At 38.5% G+C, this 21,080-nt stretch overlaps 1 protein-coding gene across 1 annotated transcript; it reads left to right on the top strand.

Moving 5' to 3' along the window:
• Positions 1-332: 332 nt before the first annotated feature.
• LOC120107016 (UDP-N-acetylmuramoyl-tripeptide--D-alanyl-D-alanine ligase-like) lies at positions 333-19,583 on the top strand. The gene is made up of 3 exons (XM_039120164.1): positions 333-1,681; positions 14,913-15,061; positions 18,847-19,583. The coding sequence occupies exons 1-3, from the start codon at positions 704-706 to the stop codon at positions 19,409-19,411; spliced, it is 1,692 nt and encodes a 563-aa protein (XP_038976092.1). The 5' UTR covers positions 333-703; the 3' UTR covers positions 19,412-19,583.
• The last annotated feature ends 1,497 nt before the right edge of the window (positions 19,584-21,080 follow it).

Raw genomic sequence — 21,080 nt, 5'->3', positions numbered from 1 at the left:
GGCTTTGGCAGGAAAATTAAAATAAAATAAAATAAATAAAAAAAAAGTCGTGCACCGTGTCGACGTTAAGTCCCACACACGGGAAAAAACAGTGGTGTACTCCGTGGTACAGTGTACCTCTCTGCATCGGCACCATTTGTTCAAGGGGACAATTAGAATCCAACGGCTGCCATCTCCCTGACGTTCAAAAAAAAATCCAGCGGAGAATCCTCGTGTTTCACCCTCTTCGCGACTTCATCACCCGACCGTTACCTCTGCGCTGCCCTGATTTCGTGGCGGAGCAGCCAACGAATTCTAGCTATAAAATGATGCAGTGTCCAACTCAAATCCAAAGCCTTTTCCCAAATTTTGGAGGCTATTATGATGTTCGAGAGAAGAGGAAGAAAAATAGAGACATATAATTCTTATTGGAGAGCAGTTGATGAGAGGGTTCTCCACTTGGTATTGTTGTCTTTTAGATTGAAATGTCAACCGTTATTTCTGTACTTCTTTGATTTTTTTTTGATTTTACTATTTTTTTTTCTTTTGTGAATTTTTGATTTGGGTTGCTGTAGGTAGCGAGGTATGTCCTTAGATGGACCTGATGGGTTTAGGGTTTAAGGAGGAAACAATTCCAGTTCGGTAAACTTGAAGCTTTTTCTTGTCAATTTTGTTAGTGCTAGCATTCTGTTAGATCTCCTTTGAACTGTGTGGTGAGCTTCTAATGGAATCCCTTTGCTGGTCCTATGGATTTAGGGTTTTAGTTGAGAAAAATTGCTTTGATCCATGCAAGAATGCTGTGTTGTCAAATTTGGGTGCACCTATTTGTTTTAACTACCACAGTTCTAACTCAAGGACTTGTGGATCTTCTGTTGTTCGTTCTACTGCAAGGGATCTAGCAGTCATTCAAAGTCCTCCTGCTAAAGAAGTGTTGATTCCCTTCCCTGGTTCTGCTTCTGAGCCCTTTCCACATTTGAGGCTTGAACATGATCATTTTTGGAGCGCTTTAGAGATCGCAGAAGCTGTCGATGGGGAGATTATCAGATGGGGTCCTTCAGGAACCATCTCGACAGACACCCGAAAGCTGATTTCCGGCCAATGGTTCTTCGCCATTCCTGGCGGGGCTTTTGATGGTCATGATTTTGTCACTCAGGAATTGGCTGATAAGGGTTGTGCAGGTGTCATAGGGAATAGGGTGTGCAAAAACTGGCATGGGGGGTTCATTAAGTTGGAAGGTGATACCTTGTTTGCCCTTGAGAAGATGGCAAAGTTTGCTAGGAAAAGGTTTCATGGTATTGTGGTGGGTTTAACAGGCAGCGTTGGAAAGACCACCACAAGAACCATGATAGCTCTTGCACTTGAGAGCCTCGGTCGTGTCTACCAGACCCATGGGAACTTGAATTATATGGTCGGAGTTGCTTTGACGCTGATGGGGATTCCCATGGATGCGAAGGCTTCAGTTGTGGAGCTTGGGATGGGTGGGAAGGAGGGAGAGATTTTGGAGATGGCACGAATGTGCCAGCCATCTGTAAGAGTGATTTTGAATGTAGCTCATGGTCATATGGAGCATTTCAGGAGTTTAAAGGAGGTTGCTAAAGCGAAAGGGGAGATTCTGGCAGAGGCAAAACCGGGGGATACTTGTGTGTTGAATGCTGATGATCCTCTAGTTATGAGCATCCCAGTTCCGGTTGGAGTTAAGAAGGTCCGATTCTTATCAATCATCTACATATTCTTCTTTTTTCCCAATTTTAGCTGATTCTTTAAATTTATCTTATGGTCATTTATTGGTTGTCAGATCATGCACTTGCTACTATTTGCTGCATCTCAATTCTATTTGTGAATACGTATTTTTTTTTCCAAATAGTTATATACACATTGATGCATTAATCAAGCTTGATATTTGATGATACTAATTATTCTGCACATGCAGCATTTTAAGCTCTATAAAAAACTAAAACATTAGATTAATCATAGAGAGGATTGACTGGAAGTGATGCATCTGAATTTCCTGGCTAGATCATTAATGAGGCCTTATGGGCACAAAATGCTGTCCAAAAAGTACACATTTGTAATTATGGTCATTAAGCATTATTAACCATAAGAGACCAGTCCTCAAATTTTTCATCCAGATTTATGAGCAGCCTCCAAAAGGAATTTTCTTGCTTGCTCATTTAAAATCTATTAAGTAACCTTGGTTGGTGGGTCAATGGATTAGTTGGGGACTTCGAGTTCATAGGATTAGGTATCACCAAGTTCTTGCTTGGATGGTATCACCTCTGGCCACTTAGACAAGGGATGAGGGTTTGGTTCTGGTTGGAGCCCACCCTCGAGGGTTGCAGTGGATATGGAGTAGAAAGATGAGCATTAGCCCCTTCTAATCTCAAGAGTTCACAGGATTAGATTAATAAACACTGGTAAAGTGATGAAAGCTTGAATTGCCACCTTGTTTTCCCTATCTGTAAATATCATATGGAGACAAAAGCACAAGAACTGAGTTGTAAAGTGCAAAAGAAGTGATAACCCTTCTATCTAGTAAGAGGTTAGTGAATCCTGATTTAAGTATGCGGCATACAAACACACAATCACCCCACTTGGCTGCCCAAAGAAATGCATATGATGATATTGTCATGAAAAAATCAATTGTATGATGTCACCGGCCATTCAAAAACTCTGTTTTGAACATGGAAATATTTTAGATTGGTGTTGCCTCTGTTCCAGTTCATTTTATCTATAAAAATATGTTCGGACACTAGAATCAGTTATTATGTTTTTGGACTTTGCTTTTAGTTTATTAGAGCCATAAAAATATGTTTGCACACTCAAATCAGTTATTCTGTTCTTAAATGTAGCTGTTGTTTAAGTTAATACTGAGGATGATAGTGTTATTTTGATGATTAACAAGCAATTATCTAGAGTATGCTATAAGTTAAATTGATACTTCATTTATAAGTTCATTACTCTCAGTATATTTGGTTAATTGAAAATAGATACATGACCTTGTTCATTTGAATGAATCTAACCTTGAGAATGCAGCAAAGTGTGGATTGAGTCGACCCAAAGGTTGATTGGGTCAACCCCGGCACATCAAGAAATCATTTGGCACACTCCTGCAAAAATGGCACAAATGAACAGTGAGTTGGGTCGACCCAAGGTAAGCATGAGTCGACCCAACCTTGAAGAACCTCAAAAACATAACTGAAGAATGCTCTCTGGATTTACTGAGAGGGTCGACCCAAACAGTGGTTGAGTCGACCCAAGCTTGAGTCGACCCAAACCCTAAGAGGGTCGACCCAAAGGCAAGACAGAAAGACAGACAGAAATTGGTTCTCTGGAATTACTGAGAGGGTCGACCCAAGAAGAAGTTGAGTCGACCCAAGTGGACTTTGAGTCGACCCAAAGAATGGTTGGGTCGACCCATGGGAAGGAAGGCTGAAATTGAGGTTTCTGTGGTTTCTGAGAGGGTCGACCCAAGGAATGTTTGAGTCGACCCAAGGCAAAGTTGGGTCGACCCAAGGACAGGTTGAGCCGACCCAAACACGGGCTGAACAGTAACGGCTAGTTCTGCAGATGTACTTTTTGTCCTTCCCAAGGTCAGTAACGGCTAGTTTTTGAATTCTAACCATTGGGGCTTGACCAAAGAAGGTGGGAAGCTATTTAAAGGGGCACTATTCATCAGAGAGAATAACTTTTGAGTTGAATATCAAAGAGTACCCAAGAATACAAAAGTGCCCTAATCTTCTTCATCAAGAGCTTCATTCAAGAATCAAAGAAAGGGATTGAGCAGATTCAAAGAGGCATCAAGAGCTCCATCCCCTTTAAAGAGTGAAGCATCCTTGACAAAGAAGAGCAAAGCGACTTCAAAGCGATAAATACTTTCTAACTCTTCCTTGTAGCTTATATTGTTTCATATGCTCATTTAGGAGTTTGAATCTTTCCTTTTGTTAATTAAACACTTTGTAAAGGTTCGTTGGTGAGCCCGCAAAACCAACAAAGGTTTTTGGTGAACCCGGAAAACCAAAGTGTAAAGGTTAGTTGGTGAGCCCGCAAAACCAACAAAGGTTTTTGGTGAACCCGGAAAACCAAGTGTATAGGTTCGTTGGTGAGCCCGTAAAACCAACAAAGGTTTTTGGATTGTGAGCCCGGAAAACAATCCAACTGTAATCCGCGGGATTATAGTGAATTCCCAAGGGGACGCTTGGGGAGTGGACGTAGGTGCTAAGGAGAGCACCGAACCACTATATATTGTTGTGTTTGTGTTGTGCTTGTGTTTTCATTTACTCTTGCATCATCTTCTACTCTTGCGTTAGTTTAACTCACTCAAATAGCTTAAGAAAGCATCCACCGCACTTAATTAAGAAAACTTTTAAAGCATCAAAAAAAAAAAGAAGAAGAAACCAATTCACCCCCCCTCTTGGCTTGTCACCTTGGGCAACAAGTGGTATCAGAGCGAGGTGCTCTAATAGTGCTCATTGATCTAACAATCAAGAGTTAAAGATCATGACAACCCAAGTGGGATGTGCAATGAGTGAGGGGCAATCCACAAATAGACCACCTCTATTTAATGGCACAAACTACACATATTGGAAAGCTAGAATGAGGATATTCATTCAAGCTTCGGACAATGAACTGTGGCAAATCATCACTAAAGGACCTCACATACCCACACTTAACATAGATGGCACTATCATACCCAAACCAGAAATGGATTGGAATGAAAGTGATAGAAGATTAGCACAGTTAAATGCAAAAGCTGTAAATACACTTTACTGCTCTTTAGATGTAAATGAATTTAATAGAATATCCACTTGCACCACCGCCAAAGAAATTTGGGATAGACTTGAGGTCACACATGAAGGGACCAATCAAGTTAAGGAGTCCAAGATAAACATATTAGTACACAAGTATGAACTGTTTAAAATGGAATCTACTGAGTCCATAACTGATATGTTTACTCGTTTTACTGATATTATAAATGGGCTTAAAAGTTTAGGAAAGTCTTATTCTAACTCTGATTTGGTGCGTAAAATTCTCAGGTCTCTACCAAGGAATTGGGAGGCCAAGGTAACCGCTATTCAAGAGGCAAAGGACCTCAACACACTGCAGTTAGAGGAGCTCCTAGGATCTCTCATGACCCATGAGTTGACAATGAGGCAAAATTCAGAAGATGAGGTCAAGAGAAGAAAACCCATTACCCTAAAGACTACCACCCCTAGACAACAAACTGAATCGGAAGATTCAGATGATGATGAAGATATTGATGAAGAAGGGATGGCAGTGCTTGGGAGAAAATTCAGAAGATTCATGAGAGATAAGAATAAGTTCCATAAAAAGAAACCCTTTTTTAAAGGTAACTCAAGCAAAGAAAAGGTTAAGGATAAGGAAAAAGAAAAGGAGACTCCCATTTGCTATGAGTGTAACAAACCCGGGCATTATAAGATAGATTGCCCAGATTTGAAAAGGATGGCAAGAAAGTTGAAAAAGAAGAATTTTATGGCCGATTGGAGTGAAAGTGAGGAATCAAGTTCGGAGGACGAAGATCATCAAGACACGGCCCAAATATGTCATATGGCCAATGACGATGAGGTAGATTCTGAACTTGACTGTGATTTTACTGTTGATGAATTGCATGATGCATTCTTAGAACTCATGGAAGAACATAAGAAAGTAATTAATAAAAATAAAGCTCTAAAAGAAGAAAATCAATCTCTCATTAAAGATAAGATAAAACTGTCTCATAACTATGAAACATTAAGTAGGAAACTTGAAAATGAAACCAAAAATCTAATTGCTGAAAATGTCAAGCTAAAAGAAGATGCTGAAAAATATAAGTCTTTGGTAGATAGATTTACTCTTAGTTCTACCAAATTAAACTTGATTCTTGATAGCCAAAAAGCTGTATATGATAAGGCCGGTTTAGGGTATAGAACAAATAGGAAACAAAAACTCTTAAAGAATATTTTTGTAAAAGCTAAAAGGGAAATTATTACTTGTTATTGTTGTAATAAGATAGGACATAGAGCATATGAATATAATTTTAGAAAGTCTAGTCAAAACAGATCAAGTAATAATCAAAAGATAAAATTCAAGAAAGTTTGGGTTCCAAAAGGAACATGGAGTACTAACCCTAAAGGACCCAACTTAGCTTGGGTACCTAAAGGTTCTCTTGATCTTGATTGCAGGTGTGTCTTGCAGCTGATAAAATGGAAAAACGATGGTATCTAGATAGTGGCTGTTCAAGACACATGACCGGTGACGAAGATCGATTTGTCACCTTGGAACCAAAGAAAGGTGGAGTAGTGACCTATGGAGACAATGGTAAAGGGTATATCATTGGAAAGGGTAAAATTTTCATTGCTCCATCTATTTTTATAGAAAATGTTTTATTAGTTAAGGGTTTGAAACATAACCTTCTTAGCATAAGTCAATTTTGTGATAAAGGATTTAAAGTTACATTTGAAGCATCTGTATGCATAATCACAAATCCTAAAGATAATAGCATTGTACTTGTAGGACAAAGGCAAAGAAATATTTACTTAGTAGATCTTCATGAGTTAGGCAAGAAAAATGGTTTATGCTTAATTACTAATGAAGAAAAGAAAATTGAAACTAGTTGGCTTTGGCATCGAAGATTAGGACATGCTAGTATGGAATTAATATCAAAACTAGTTAAGAAGGAATTAATAAAGGATGTGCCAAAATTGATTTTTGAAAAGGACAAAATATGTGGACCATGTTCATTGGGAAAACAAACTAAGTCATCTTTCAAATCGAAAAACGTAGTATCAACAACTAGACCATTTGAACTTATACACATGGATTTATTTGGACCTACTAGAACTACAAGTCTAGGAGGAAAGAAATATGGACTAGTTATTGTTGATGATTTTTCAAGGTATACATGGGTTTCATTTTTGGCACATAAGAATGAAGCATTTTCAGAATTTTTGAAACTATATAATAAAATCATAAATCAAAAGAAACTCACCTTAGTAGCCATTCGAAGTGATCATGGTACTGAATTTGAAAATCAACACTTCGAGGAATTTTGCACTAAAAATGGAATATCACATCAATTTTCAGCACCTAGAACGCCTCAACAAAATGGGGTTGTTGAAAGGAAAAATAGGACATTGGCAGAAATGGCACGCACAATGTTGTGCGAGTCAAATCTTCCAAAGTATTTTTGGGCTGAAGCTATAAACACCTCTTGCCATATTCTAAATCGAGTTTTAATACGACCTATAACTAAGAAAACTCCTTATGAACTTTGGAAGAATAAGAAACCAACTGCAAAATATTTTAAAGTGTTTGGATGTAGATGTTTTATCTTAAATAATGGCAAGGAGGACTTAAGTAAATTTGATGCCAAGTCAGATGAAGGTATCTTCTTAGGATACTCCACATCTAGCAAGGCATACAGAGTATTCAACAAAAGAACCTTAGTAGTAGAAGAGTCAGTCAATATTATATTTGATGAGTCTGATAGTGAGTCTGCTAGGAAAGAAAATACTATTGATGATGATACAGGAATTATCGACTTTGAAAAGTTGAAAATTGATGACGTGCCAAATCAAGATAAGGGAGATGATTGCGTGCCACCACAACCCCAAGACGTGCCAAAAGAATGGAGGTATGCACATGGACATCCTAAAGATTTAATCATTGGTGATCCATCTCAAGGGGTAAGAACTCGATCATCTCTTAGAAATTTAAATGATTATCTTGCTTTTGTTTCACAATTAGAACCTAAAACTTATGAAGAGGCTGAAAAAGATACTAACTGGATAAATGCCATGCAAGAGGAATTAAATCAATTTAAAAGAAGTAATGTATGGACATTAACTGAAAGACCAAAGCATAATTCAGTAATTGGAACAAAATGGGTATTTAGAAATAAATTAGATGAAAATGGATTAGTTATAAGGAATAAAGCTAGACTTGTAGCTAAGGGATACAATCAAGAAGAAGGAATAGATTTTGATGAGACATTTACTCCTGTAGCTAGATTAGAGGCTATTAGATTGCTTCTGGCATTTGCATATTTCATGGATTTTAAATTATATCAAATGGATGTGAAGAGTGCATTCTTAAATGGTATTATTGAGGAGGAAGTATATGTAAAACAACCTCCAGGATTTGAAAATCATGAATTGCCAAATCATGTGTTTAAACTACATAAGGCATTATATGGATTAAAGCAAGCACCTAGGGCTTGGTATGATCGACTAAGTAAATTTCTGCTTGAAAATGATTTTTGTAGAGGAAATATAGATAAAACTTTATTCATCAAAAGAAAGGACAAAAATCTATTAGTGGTGCAAATATATGTAGATGACATAATCTTTGGTGCCACTAATGATACTCTATGCAAAGAATTCGCTGATTTAATGCATGGAGAATTTGAGATGAGTTTGATGGGAGAACTAAGCTTCTTTCTAGGATTACAAATCAAACAAACCAAAGAAGGCATTTTCATTCATCAAACTAAGTATACAAAGGAAATACTGAAGAAGTTTGGGAATGAAAATCATAAGGGAATTGGCACTCCAATGAATCCTACTAGTAAGCTAGACAAAGATGAAAAAGGGAAAAGTGTTGATATTAAGCTCTATAGAGGACTAATTGGATCCTTGCTCTATCTTACTGCTAGTAGACCCGACATTGTATTTAGTGTAGGGATATGTGCTAGATACCAATCGGATCCTAAGGAGTCACATTTAAGTGCTGTTAAGAGAATCCTTAGATACTTAAGAGGAACTACCACCATTGGATTATGGTACTCGAGAGACTCCTGTCTAGATTTGCTTGCATATTCAGATGCTGACTTTGCTGGATGCAAGTTAGATAGGAAGAGCACAAGTGGCACATGTCAATTCTTAGGAAATAACTTAGTATCATGGTTTAGTAAGAAGCAGAACTCAGTGGCACTGTCCACAGCTGAAGCTGAATACATAGCTGCTGGTAGTTGTTGTGCTCAAGTATTATGGCTCAAGCAACAACTAGAGGACTATGGAGTCAAACTAGATAATATTCCTATTAAGTGTGATAATACTAGTGCTATCAATCTCACTAAAAATCCAGTTCAGCACTCTAAAGCCAAACACATAGAAATAAGGTACCATTTTATTAGGGATCATGTGCAAAATGGAAATGTATGTATTGAGCATATATGCACGGAAAAACAATTGGCCGACATATTTACCAAACCATTGAGTGAAGATAGATTCTGTATGCTCAGGAGGGAATTAGGCATATGTGATCCTTTTTATTAAAGAAATATAAAAGGGAGATAGTAGTCTCATGATACATTCCTCTAATTTCAAAAATTCCATGAAACATGAGTCAAATTTGTTATCTATAGATTTCTTACTCATATATCATTGTTCCATAAAGAGTTTATAAGGATTGGAAGCAAGGAAAACTTTTTAGAAGCAAAAAGGAAGAGAAAAGAAAATTTCTGCACATGGGTCGACCCAACCCAGAACATGGGTCGACCCAACGTTGAGTCGACCCAACGTCGGGACCCCACTGTTAAAAGGGGGCCCGAGAGCACATCTAGGGCACTGTTTGCCCTTTGTCTTCTTCCGAAAAACCTACTCCCCACTCTCCAATCTCCACTAAACTCCTCCAAACAGTAGATTTCCGAAAGATCTAGGAGAAATGGGACCCAAACGAGCCGTGGCCAAGAGATCCGGAAGAGTGACTCGGATCCAACGGGAGGAAAGGCAACCTACCGAGCCATCTCCCGTGTCTCCACGACGTGAGGCACGTGCGGAGGCCCCTCCTCCTTCCCCCTCAGTGATTCTTGCTAGATTTGCGGGGAGGCCGGTTACAACGGGGAGAAGGATCCATTCCGAGTTTTTCAATCAAGAAGGGTTTCGGATTTGGGAATGGATCCAAAGACAAGGTTGGGAGTATCTTTGCTCCCTAGATGTGGTCATCTACCCCGGGTTGGTACAAGAGTTCTATGCCTTCCTCAAGACTGGTATGGGAGGGCTTGTTTCAGAAGTTCGAGGGGTTCGGATCCGTGTATTCGAGGAGAGCTTGAGTGAGTTACTACACCTACCCTGCATAGGAGCCACTCCGGAGAGGCCAGAAGACAAAATGAGAGCTCTGCAATTGATCATGGAAAACGAGAACTTCGATTTTTTTCAGAAGGTAATAGCTAGTTCTCTTTCCGCTGAAATGAGGTTATTGCTCAATATGATAAATAGGATTTTATTTCCGAAGACCGGGAGATTTGATCTCATCTCAGAGCGAGATCTAGCAGTTATGGAGTGCATGATTCGAGGGACTCCTCTAAATCTTCCGGCTATGATATTAAGGCAGATGAGGAAGGTGATGTGCAGCAACAGGGTATCACTACCTTATGGTATGATACTCACTTTGATATTTAGACAGCACGGTTTACCTCTCGAGGAGGAGGCATCCAAGAGTCTGCATCACACTGACACGTACACTGCACGGACACTTATACGCATGGGATATGAGAAAGTGAACGGGCAGTGGATTCACACAGGTGCAGGCATTCAGGGTGAGGCACCAGAGGGAGATGCACCAGAGGATGAGGATGAGGAGCCTATGGATCATCCTACTGTACCCTCAGAGGCTGGACCATCGTCATCCGCTCCTCCGACAGATACGGATGACTTCTGGAGCAGGATGACAGAGCTCATGACAGCTCAGGCGAGGACTATTACTGACGGGCTCACGAGCCGATTGGACGCCCGGTTGGATGTCATGTCTGCTGAGATCAGTGATCTGAGACAGCAGATAGGAGCACTCCGGAGAGAGAGAGAGACACATGGACCATCTGTGCCACAGGCTGCTGAGTCAGAGATATCGGCACAGAGTCATCCAGCTCGTCGTGCTCCACGTCAGACACAGTCTCACCAGGCTCGACCTCCCCTCGCCACGTATGCTAGGAGGATGAGGACTAGATCCCAGCCATTAGATTCTCCCTAGGCTAATCTTAGCGTCTATGTTTAGAGCCTAGGCTAGATATCTAGTTCTCACATGTATCTTGCTTTTCTCCTATGTATCTTGTTTTTATCTTATGTATCTTTAAATCTTGATTAAGGAACATTGTATCTGTCTTTGTTTTTGACATGAATGTATGAAAATGTTCCTATTTTGATCAATGAAGTTTGAAGTTTATTATTTATTGCATCTTTTCCCAAATATATATTTTTGATGATAACAAAAAGGGGGAGAAGAAAGGAAAGAGTATTTAAGAAAAGAAAGAGTATTCAATTTAAGTAAAGAAAGAGTATTTTATTTAAGAAGTAAAGAAAGAGTATTAATTTTGGGAGAAGTAAAGAAATATAACAAAAAGGGGAGAAATAAAGATAAAAGTTATGTAAAGAAAAGAGAAATAAATGGGCAAACAAATTGAAAATCATATAAGAAAGCTTATACATCTAAGGGGGAGCAATTTGTAACAATGAAATTGACTAAATCAAAAATTTCCATCAAAGCTCAGAATTTGGCACGCACCTCTCGCACCCCGATACATAACCTGAAACTCAGAGTTTATCTCCAATTTTTGAAGTTTCATTGCTAATGAATTATAAATGAAAGGGGAAGCAATTCAAAAAGTAAAATTGGCAACATTTGAATGATATAGGGGGAGATTTCACAAGTATATATGAAAAGCTGAAATTCAGCAATTTAATCCCTTTTATAAACTGATTTTAAAGACAAGTATCAATAGACTTATACTCTTTATTTTGTAATCATCAAAAAGGGGGAGATTGAGGATGATAGTGTTATTTTGATGATTAACAAGCAATTATCTAGAGTATGCTATAAGTTAAATTGATACTTCATTTATAAGTTCATTACTCTCAGTATATTTGGTTAATTGAAAATAGATACATGACCTTGTTCATTTGAATGAATCTAACCTTGAGAATGCAGCAAAGTGTGGATTGAGTCGACCCAAAGGTTGATTGGGTCAACCCCGGCACATCAAGAAATCATTTGGCACACTCCTGCAAAAATGGCACAAATGAACAGTGAGTTGGGTCGACCCAAGGTAAGCATGAGTCGACCCAACCTTGAAGAACCTCAAAAACATAACTGAAGAATGCTCTCTGGATTTACTGAGAGGGTCGACCCAAACAGTGGTTGAGTCGACCCAAGCTTGAGTCGACCCAAACCCTGAGAGGGTCGACCCAAAGGCAAGACAGAAAGACAGACAGAAATTGGTTCTCTGGAATTACTGAGAGGGTCGACCCAAGAAGAAGTTGAGTCGACCCAAGTGGACTTTGAGTCGACCCAAAGAATGGTTGGGTCGACCCATGGGAAGGAAGGCTGAAATTGAGGTTTCTGTGGTTTCTGAGAGGGTCGACCCAAGGAATGTTTGAGTCGACCCAAGGCAAAGTTGGGTCGACCCAAGGACAGGTTGAGCCGACCCAAACACGGGCTGAACAGTAACGGCTAGTTCTGCAGATGTACTTTTTGTCCTTCCCAAGGTCAGTAACGGCTAGTTTTTGAATTCTAACCATTGGGGCTTGACCAAAGAAGGTGGGAAGCTATTTAAAGGGGCACTATTCATCAGAGAGAATAACTTTTGAGTTGAATATCAAAGAGTACCCAAGAATACAAAAGTGCCCTAATCTTCTTCATCAAGAGCTTCATTCAAGAATCAAAGAAAGGGATTGAGCAGATTCAAAGAGGCATCAAGAGCTCCATCCCCTTTAAAGAGTGAAGCATCCTTGACAAAGAAGAGCAAAGCGACTTCAAAGCGATAAATACTTTCTAACTCTTCCTTGTAGCTTATATTGTTTCATATGCTCATTTAGGAGTTTGAATCTTTCCTTTTGTTAATTAAACACTTTGTAAAGGTTCGTTGGTGAGCCCGCAAAACCAACAAAGGTTTTTGGTGAACCCGGAAAACCAAAGTGTAAAGGTTAGTTGGTGAGCCCGCAAAACCAACAAAGGTTTTTGGTGAACCCGGAAAACCAAGTGTATAGGTTCGTTGGTGAGCCCGTAAAACCAACAAAGGTTTTTGGATTGTGAGCCCGGAAAACAATCCAACTGTAATCCGCGGGATTATAGTGAATTCCCAAGGGGACGCTTGGGGAGTGGACATAGGTGCTAAGGAGAGCACCGAACCACTATATATTGTTGTGTTTGTGTTGTGCTTGTGTTTTCATTTACTCTTGCATCATCTTCTACTCTTGCGTTAGTTTAACTCACTCAAATAGCTTAAGAAAGCATCCACCGCACTTAATTAAGAAAACGTTTAAAGCATCAAAAAAAGAAGAAGAAGAAACCAATTCACCCCCCCCTCTTGGCTTGTCACCTTGGGCAACAAATACCTTGCTTCTGGTGAGAATGGGTTGGAATCAAATGTGTACAGCAGACAAAACCCAAAAAGAAAAAATGTAACAGGGATTGGTTTATTTTGGCGTCCGCCCGCAAACATAGATATGTCAAAGGCTGGTAAACCCCAACTATTATTATCTTATCCATATAGTTCAATCAAAAATGTACATTTTCCCATAATCATGTTCTAGTAGAGGCTTCTTGATAAACTTGAAGGACAGGATTACATGGTGGCATGGCCATAGCATAGTATGTGATACTATCCTATCATGTATCAAGTGATATCAAGAAGACTTTGTAACATAGTTGGCGAAATAGGTTTGAATTACTCAAACTGTTTCGTGGCAGGTTTCTCCCAGGCAAAACTTAGTTTTATGCATAGGTTTGTCTGATTTAATTAATCTGAGCATTGACTGAACTAAGAGTCTGTGAGAGCCTGAACCTGAGGGAACTGTCCAACTTCTATAGAATCCAAAATGCATAAGCTGGTTTGTTTTTTCAAGTTATTTAACTTTTATATAAAATACAATATTGATTCTTCTCCATCTTTGAGCATAAGGAAATCTATAGCATATTCTACCTAGTTAATAAGAATGAAAAAGAATAAAAACATTAAAATAAAATCAAATCGCTATGAGGATTTACTCTGCTCATTTTCATTTCTCTTTCGGTTTTGAATTCATTATTTTTCTTCATTTTTATGACTTAAGAACTAATATAATTTGGCTTACAAAATCAAATGCTTAAGAACTTATATAATTAAGCTTTGATTTTACATATCGTGTTTTCATTTTTATGCAGGTTTTAATTTGGTTACTTGTAGAATGTATCCCATGCCTGTAGATAAAATCTTAGTTTTTATGTGCAAAATCCAGTTTAGTCTTACCAACACTTTAACATGCTTAGTAGCCTGAATCATGGGTAATGTCATCCTTTGACTTCCCTACTCTCCTTGGAGCATTTTTTGTATAGTTGATAGAAATGGAGTGGCAGTTTTGTCAGGGTAATGGTTTTACTAAAACTTCTCTTAAAATGTCATATGTTTCATTGCAAATATAGTGAATCACATGAAACCACTGCAATCATCTTTAGTGTTACTTTAAAATGTAATGTCATTTAACAATCGCCTTCATGCCTCTTGGATGGTTTTAAGAGTCCTATACTATTCACTCCTATCAAGGGCTTTATCCTCAACATAGTGCAAGTTCTCTCTTGCATTCTTTGCTACATTCTTAACTATTTTTTATTAGATCTTCCCGTCCTCTCTTGACCATTTGATCAATTATTCATGAATCCAATCCTCCTGTACTTATCACGCTTGTCTTTGGTTGAGCATGAGTGTGCCATTTTATTTGAATCACTAGTATTTTTTTTTTCTAACAAAAAAAAATCTTAAGTCAAAGCTAGGCTGTTGAAAAAGCATGTTCTTCTTTTCTACAATCAAAATTGGGTTTTTCTGTCTCCTTTTATTCTCTTTTATGCTCGTTTCTATTTAAGAAATAATCATAATTCATGTCTTTCCCCAGCTCATAATAAGGTATTCAACAATTCAATGAGCATTGAATTCTGATGGTGCTCTATATTTTCTTCTTTGCCTTTAGGTGCTTTTCGGCAGTCAAAGAGGTTGTGATGTCAGGTTGGTTTTGGCTGAAAGCATAGATGGAGGCTGTGCAACTCGTGTAATATTAGAAAGTACAATTGCCGCATATTGTAACCTGCTTTCATTCACAAGTGAAAAGACTTCAGAAATGTAAGTTAGTTTTATCATTCCCATCTGTGATGTGATGTATGAGTAATAGTTTCTGTTTCTATGTTTGCTGTATAATCTTGATTTTTTTTTCTAAAATGCTTATTTTTGAAATATAGCATCCAAAAAAATCAGAAATAAGGACTGGTAGTTAATATTTACTCATAGTAAACATGGAAAGTGGGAGAAGACACATTCCACTATCGAGTTGACAACGAGTTGGTAATCTCTTAAAAAGAAACTGAAAAAGAAAAAGACGGATGATGTAATAGCATATGTCTAGCTCAGTTAGGATCTCGAAGTAACTTCGACCAGTTTGAACCACACAAATGCTGGCCATTCCAAAAGTCAATGCAATACAAAAATTCCCAAACTAAATCTAAATCCAAATAAGCTGCAAAAAGGACGATAATAGTGTATTTATCTCTTTCCAGACTTTCTACGAAACTGTTCGATGGACTACTCCCCAATTAATTTGACCATATGTCTGATAGTTATGTTTCTCAACTGAACAAATCCTGTTATGTTAAGGTAGAGCCAAATTATCCTTGCAAGCCAATTTCACCAAAGACTCAACAGAAATTACTGTTTAGCTGAATTGAAACAATCTTTCCCTTGGTTTCTCACGGAATTTAATTGCTACTATCATCCACGGACCTTCTGTTCGCAAGATATCTTTTGTGCAGAACCCTGCCCTGTCTCGGTTGTCTAAAGAAATAGTATAATCATGACATGAGATTTATATTGCACACACACACACACACACACACACATATATGTACATATGTATGCATGTATATGGTCTGATGAACTGTAGCTTGTTCCTCAAAAATTGATGAAAAAATCCGTTTGTCATCTATTGCTGAAACATGTATCACATCATGGTCAAAAGCAATAAAAGGAACTTTAGGAAAATAGCTGAATGATTCACACTTTCCTAACAAAATGTTGTACTGAGATCAAACTCTAGCACCCATACTTGTTGGTATCATATCGTACTGGATGTACTATACCATACTGTACCGGGCATACCATATGGTACTGATACCAAACTAGTATGTGGTATCGTACCATACCGACACTCGGTATACCAATTCTTACCGTACTGTACTGTGTACCGATACTATAATAGAATGGTACCGGTACAGGATCCGGTACCGAGATGGCGAACCTTAATTTTGACCATGCACTCACCGCAAAGTCGGCATTGCTTTCCATGTTGTTGAATTACTAATACATATAGTGGGCTGCAACTATTAGGTGGATATCTATTTTTAATAGCTAGCTTCAACAAAATCTCCTCTTCCCTGCTTCTTCCTTAGTTAAACAATGCTCATCTCTTTAAAACCCCTTGAGGTTCAAATCAAGTGAATTTTTTGGACATGGAATCTCTAGGTTCTCATATTTGCATATCATTGCCGCTTTCTATAATTATATTACTACTAAAGCATAGCCATGAGTGTTGGAAATTTAGAAGAATAACTTAGTCACAGTAATTTAGTATACATCCATCAAATCCTTCACTGAAGCCCAACAAGGCTATCGTACTGCCTCAAACTGCTTAGTTCGGGGCGTATCAATCCATACTGGGGGCGGACCAACATGGTTCCGCCCTTCGCTTTAAGAAACTGGTGAGAGAAGCGGAGAGGGAGAAGGAAAGAGAGGAAAAGAGAGAGGGGGAAGGGAGAAAGGGAGAGAGAGAGAGAGAGGGGTTCGAGAAATTGCTGGCGAAGCCCCTACAGACGACCAAAGGAGGAGAGAGGGCCTCTGAGCCCCCTCTCTCTCCCTCTCCCTCTCTCTCACCTTCCCTCCCTCCCTCTCTCTCTCTCTCTCTTTTGTCTGAGCTTCTGTTTTGTTTGAAACAAGGCTCCATCTAGTCGAAGGTGGAGAGGAGAGCTTCCGAACCCCCTCTTTCTCCCTCTCCCTTTCTCTCTCCCACCATCTCTCTTTTCCTCTCTCCTTCTCCCTCTTCCCCTCCCTCTTCGGTTTTCCTTTTTCGATAGGCAACGAAATATGCACGGTTCTATACCTTACTATACTGCCAGCCTACTAGCATGGGTGCTGGTTCCAGTATTGTGGAACTTGCCCGATACAAAATTGAAACCCAAGTCAACTATGTGGCAATCTATCCATCTAACTAATAGAATGAACAATTAAACTAGGCATTTGTATCTATACCTTTTCGAGTGTCCTTGAGCCAGAAAAAGCCATCCAATTCTGCTGGTTGTTGAATTTCGACCAAATTTTTCAGTGTCAGAACTCAGAAGAACAAGAATTCATCTTAAGTTCAAAAATGGAGGTTCAAGCTTTGCAAGCCCTCCATACTCGTCTATAAGATATGCTGTTCCTGAACATCTTTGAAGATTTTATGTTCTTAAATTGAAGGGAAACTTGATGATCCAAGGGAAAGATGAAGGTCAGATATTATTGGGACTGCACTTTTTTGGACCAAGAAGTTGTTTAGGAATTAGGATAAGTGGGATGTTCTGAAGTAGAATTCTTTTACCTAGGCTTCATAACATAACAAACTATCAGATCATTTCTTTAACCTTACAGCCTTCGACATAGCAACAGAAATAGAACCTTCAGATCTTCCTCATGCTTGGCCCTTGAAAGGAGCTTCAATGGGTAGATTGTTATTTTGCTATATGTACTATTATCATAGCTGTCATCAAATGGAAAATGTGGAAGGAAAACACTAATGATCCTAGAGGACAACTATTAAGCGAGAGGTTTTCAACTATTCTTGGAACTAAGCCTAAATATTGTGTTTCTGCATCTAAACATTGTCAAGGTCTTCTCTTGGTGTGAAAGTTTCTTCAGATCCTTCTTTTTTGAAGTCTTACCAAGCACGTGCTTATTAATGTGCATTTTTTATATTTAAATAACTTTTATTCAGACATTGGAGTTATAGGGAAAATTATACAAGTTCTGTTATGTTTTCCAATTTCTTTTGAAACAATCTTCTTTTTCTATGTTGCTAACTTGTATTTCAAGAAATATTAACTTTTATAACTCTTTGATGTCTGGAAACATCTTTTTTTTTTCCTTTTTCCTCACTGGGAGATACATGGTGGGAATGCTATCCTTTTCCCTGCACAAAAGCTGAGCTCTTTTTTTTTTTCTTTTTTTTTGGAGGGGGGGGGGGGAGGGGGAGTGGGGTTCAAATCCAGCACCTATCCCCAGCACAAGCACTGAGGGGTGGCAACTGGGTGGACCCAAGTCCCATTGGCCAATGTGGAAACATCAATTGCTGTTAGTTGGGCTTTCTGCAAAATTTCTTTATTTAATGCGTCATGTCACCTTTTTAGTGATTACAAACAAGATCAGCTCAATTTGAATCTTGAAAATTGCTATTGCAGCTTTCTGCTAATCTGAAACAGGTTTCTCTGTCTTGTGCTTTGTGTTGATGGCTCTCTTGTATTCTTTCTGATTCAGTCTAAGGACCTCAAGTAGATCACAAGCAAGCCAGTTTCTTTTTTTTTTCAGAAATGCAGAGCTAGGTATTAGAGAGAAGTAAGGTGATGCATTCTCCACTTAACTCATTCCAAGCTCTTTTTTTCATGAAATAATCCAAGTCGGTTTATCTAACATCAAAACCGAAACTTCATAGTTGTCAATATAAGATCTGGTCTTTTGATTGACACCAGCTATATATCATCTAAACCAGTGACTCCTGTTTTGCAGTATTTCATGTCCATTCTCAATATATGGTCGTAAACTATGTTTATTATACATTCTCAATATATTCTATATTTCACCTGATTAAACATGGTTTGCTTATTCAGGGTGGAGTTTAAGATTCATGGTCCTGGCCTTCATTTAGCAATGGATGCATGTGCTGCTGCTGCAGTTGCCATATCATTGGGTGTGCGTCTCCCCCAAATAGGAGAAGCCTTGTCAAGATTTAGGCCTGTTCGTATGAGGTCAGAAATGGAAATCACTAAAAATGGTATCAAAATCATCAATGACACATACAATGCCAATCCTGCAAGCATGATGGCTGCGATCAAGTTATTGAAGTCTATGGATTGTGAAGGCAAAAGGGTTGCCATACTTGGAGATATGCTGGAACTTGGTGCGGCAGAGGCTGGGGCACACGAGCTTGTGCTGAAACTTTGCTTTGATGCCTGCATTGCATTGGTTATGCTTGCTGGGAAAAGATTCACTGCAGCTGCTGAAAAATTAAATTTGTTGGGCAAGTCTAATATTCTTTGTGCCCCAGACTCGGCTTCCCTTGTTCCTAGAATTGCAGAAATATTGACCGCTGTTGATGTTGTTTTGGTGAAAGGCAGTCGAGGGATGCAGATGGAGAAAGTTGTTGACACAATCAAGGTGATGGATGGCTGGTAGATAGGATGTCTACATGATTGCAAGAAGTTTTTATGTAATAAACTGTTGTTTTTATACTTAGAAGAGAGTTTCAGTGAGTAATTTCGTGAAACAGCTATATATTTTTGTCATGAGAATGTAATTTATGATCTGTGTTATAGTAAAAACTCCATTTCTGTATAGAAATTTTGTTCCAATTTCCTGTGAAATGTAAATACTCTCTCATCTTACCTTCATGAAGCACAAGGTCGCAGGAATCTTCAGCGAATTAACTGAGATTTCTATTATATCGTAAATATTCTATCTGTAGAAGTGCAAAGTGTTGTACAATTTGATTTCTATAGGGCAACATAACAGGATTTTTTTTTTTTTTTTGATGGAAATCGCTAGGGTTAACCACCCGGCTTTTATTGAATGTAATTATTTACAGTGGTGGTGCTTGTACATGGGATTTGTGGACTTAGAAAATGGCCGAGGAAGGAGGGTGGGTGTATCCATGGCCCTCCCCTATCGAGGCCATGCGGAGATGTGACCACGAACTGCAGTCTGAGGGAATCGAAGTAATATTTTCAGCACCTCCTGAATTTTTGGTTTTCACTTGCCTTTTTAGCATAGTTTGAAGTCCTTTATCTGAAGAATCCTGCATTGTAGCATCATCCTCTATGAGAAGGTCTCAAATCGAAATATTCTAGCATAACAGGATACTGCATGGCAATTAATCTACTTATTGTCCGGTACCATGATCTTAGCTCAAAATTCTGAAAATCAAGATTTGAAAAGTTTCGGGTACCTAATATCTACGAATTTGTGATCACTAAATGAAAATCTTGGTAACATTACAAATATTGTGATTGATGTATGGCAGTGGAATATTCAAACCATTTGAATTTTGGTCCATGTATGTTTTAGGAAGCACAGAAACAGTATGGATCAACTTGGATACTCGATATCATGCATTTTGGCACCAAAGCAACCATACTATGCCTAGGACCAATGAAGACTTCCCATACATTATTTTCATGTGATTGCCATTCTTAGTCTTTCAGAAAAGATCATCTCTTGGTATGAATTCGTACTGCAATTCTCAAAGCAAGATAAATTATAATACTACGAACAATATTATCGAAAAAATAATAATAAATTACATCATTAGAACTTATTTTCTTGTCTGCTAGTAAAATCTCATTCTTTGTGGTTATACACTTGGGATAGAGTCCCATATTTGTTGGTGTTGGGGCCTCCTAATTCCTGAACTCTACTAGTGGCTATTCTAATAATGGTCATTAGATTGGCCATGTCGTATCTTAAACAGTATGGAAAAGTTACCTTGTCAACCAATAACTTAGTCCCATGCAATGCCACATGCATGTAGAGCAGGGTTTTGTGATGTGAAACAAGAAGCTTATAGAGGTTCTGAGTAATTTTCCATGCTTCTATCCTCTAGACAAGATAATTTTCTTTTATGGGCCTGCTATAGAGGTACCATGGATGCATGGATGCAGCAAGCTTATGACCCACTCAAACTCAACTCATATGTTCAATAGAGGATAACAAGTTTCTCTAGGTTAGGGTTTATTTTTGACCTGCCCCAGTCGTTTGTGGACAATTAAGACATAAGCAAGCAAATTCATCTGTAAGTGATTGATTTGGCAGAGTTTTGTGCCATAGATTGTAGGATGAAATATAGTTT

Source organism: Phoenix dactylifera, unplaced genomic scaffold, assembly GCF_009389715.1.
Source record: "Phoenix dactylifera cultivar Barhee BC4 unplaced genomic scaffold, palm_55x_up_171113_PBpolish2nd_filt_p 000727F, whole genome shotgun sequence".
NCBI lineage: Eukaryota > Viridiplantae > Streptophyta > Magnoliopsida > Arecales > Arecaceae > Phoenix > Phoenix dactylifera.
The sequence above is the reverse complement of the archived record's forward strand: the minus strand, read 5'-3'. Positions and strand labels throughout refer to the sequence as shown.

Excerpts from the sequence above, each read along its gene's own strand:
- LOC120107016 (XM_039120164.1), top strand. The coding sequence starts at position 704 with ATGGAATCCCTTTGCTGGTCCTATGGATTTAGGGTTTTAGTTGAGAAA. Across the intron at positions 1,682-14,912 it reads TTCCGGTTGGAGTTAAGAAG|GTGCTTTTCGGCAGTCAAAG; the intron begins GTCCGATTCTTA and ends CTTTGCCTTTAG. Across the intron at positions 15,062-18,846 it reads AGTGAAAAGACTTCAGAAAT|GGTGGAGTTTAAGATTCATG; the intron begins GTAAGTTAGTTT and ends TTGCTTATTCAG.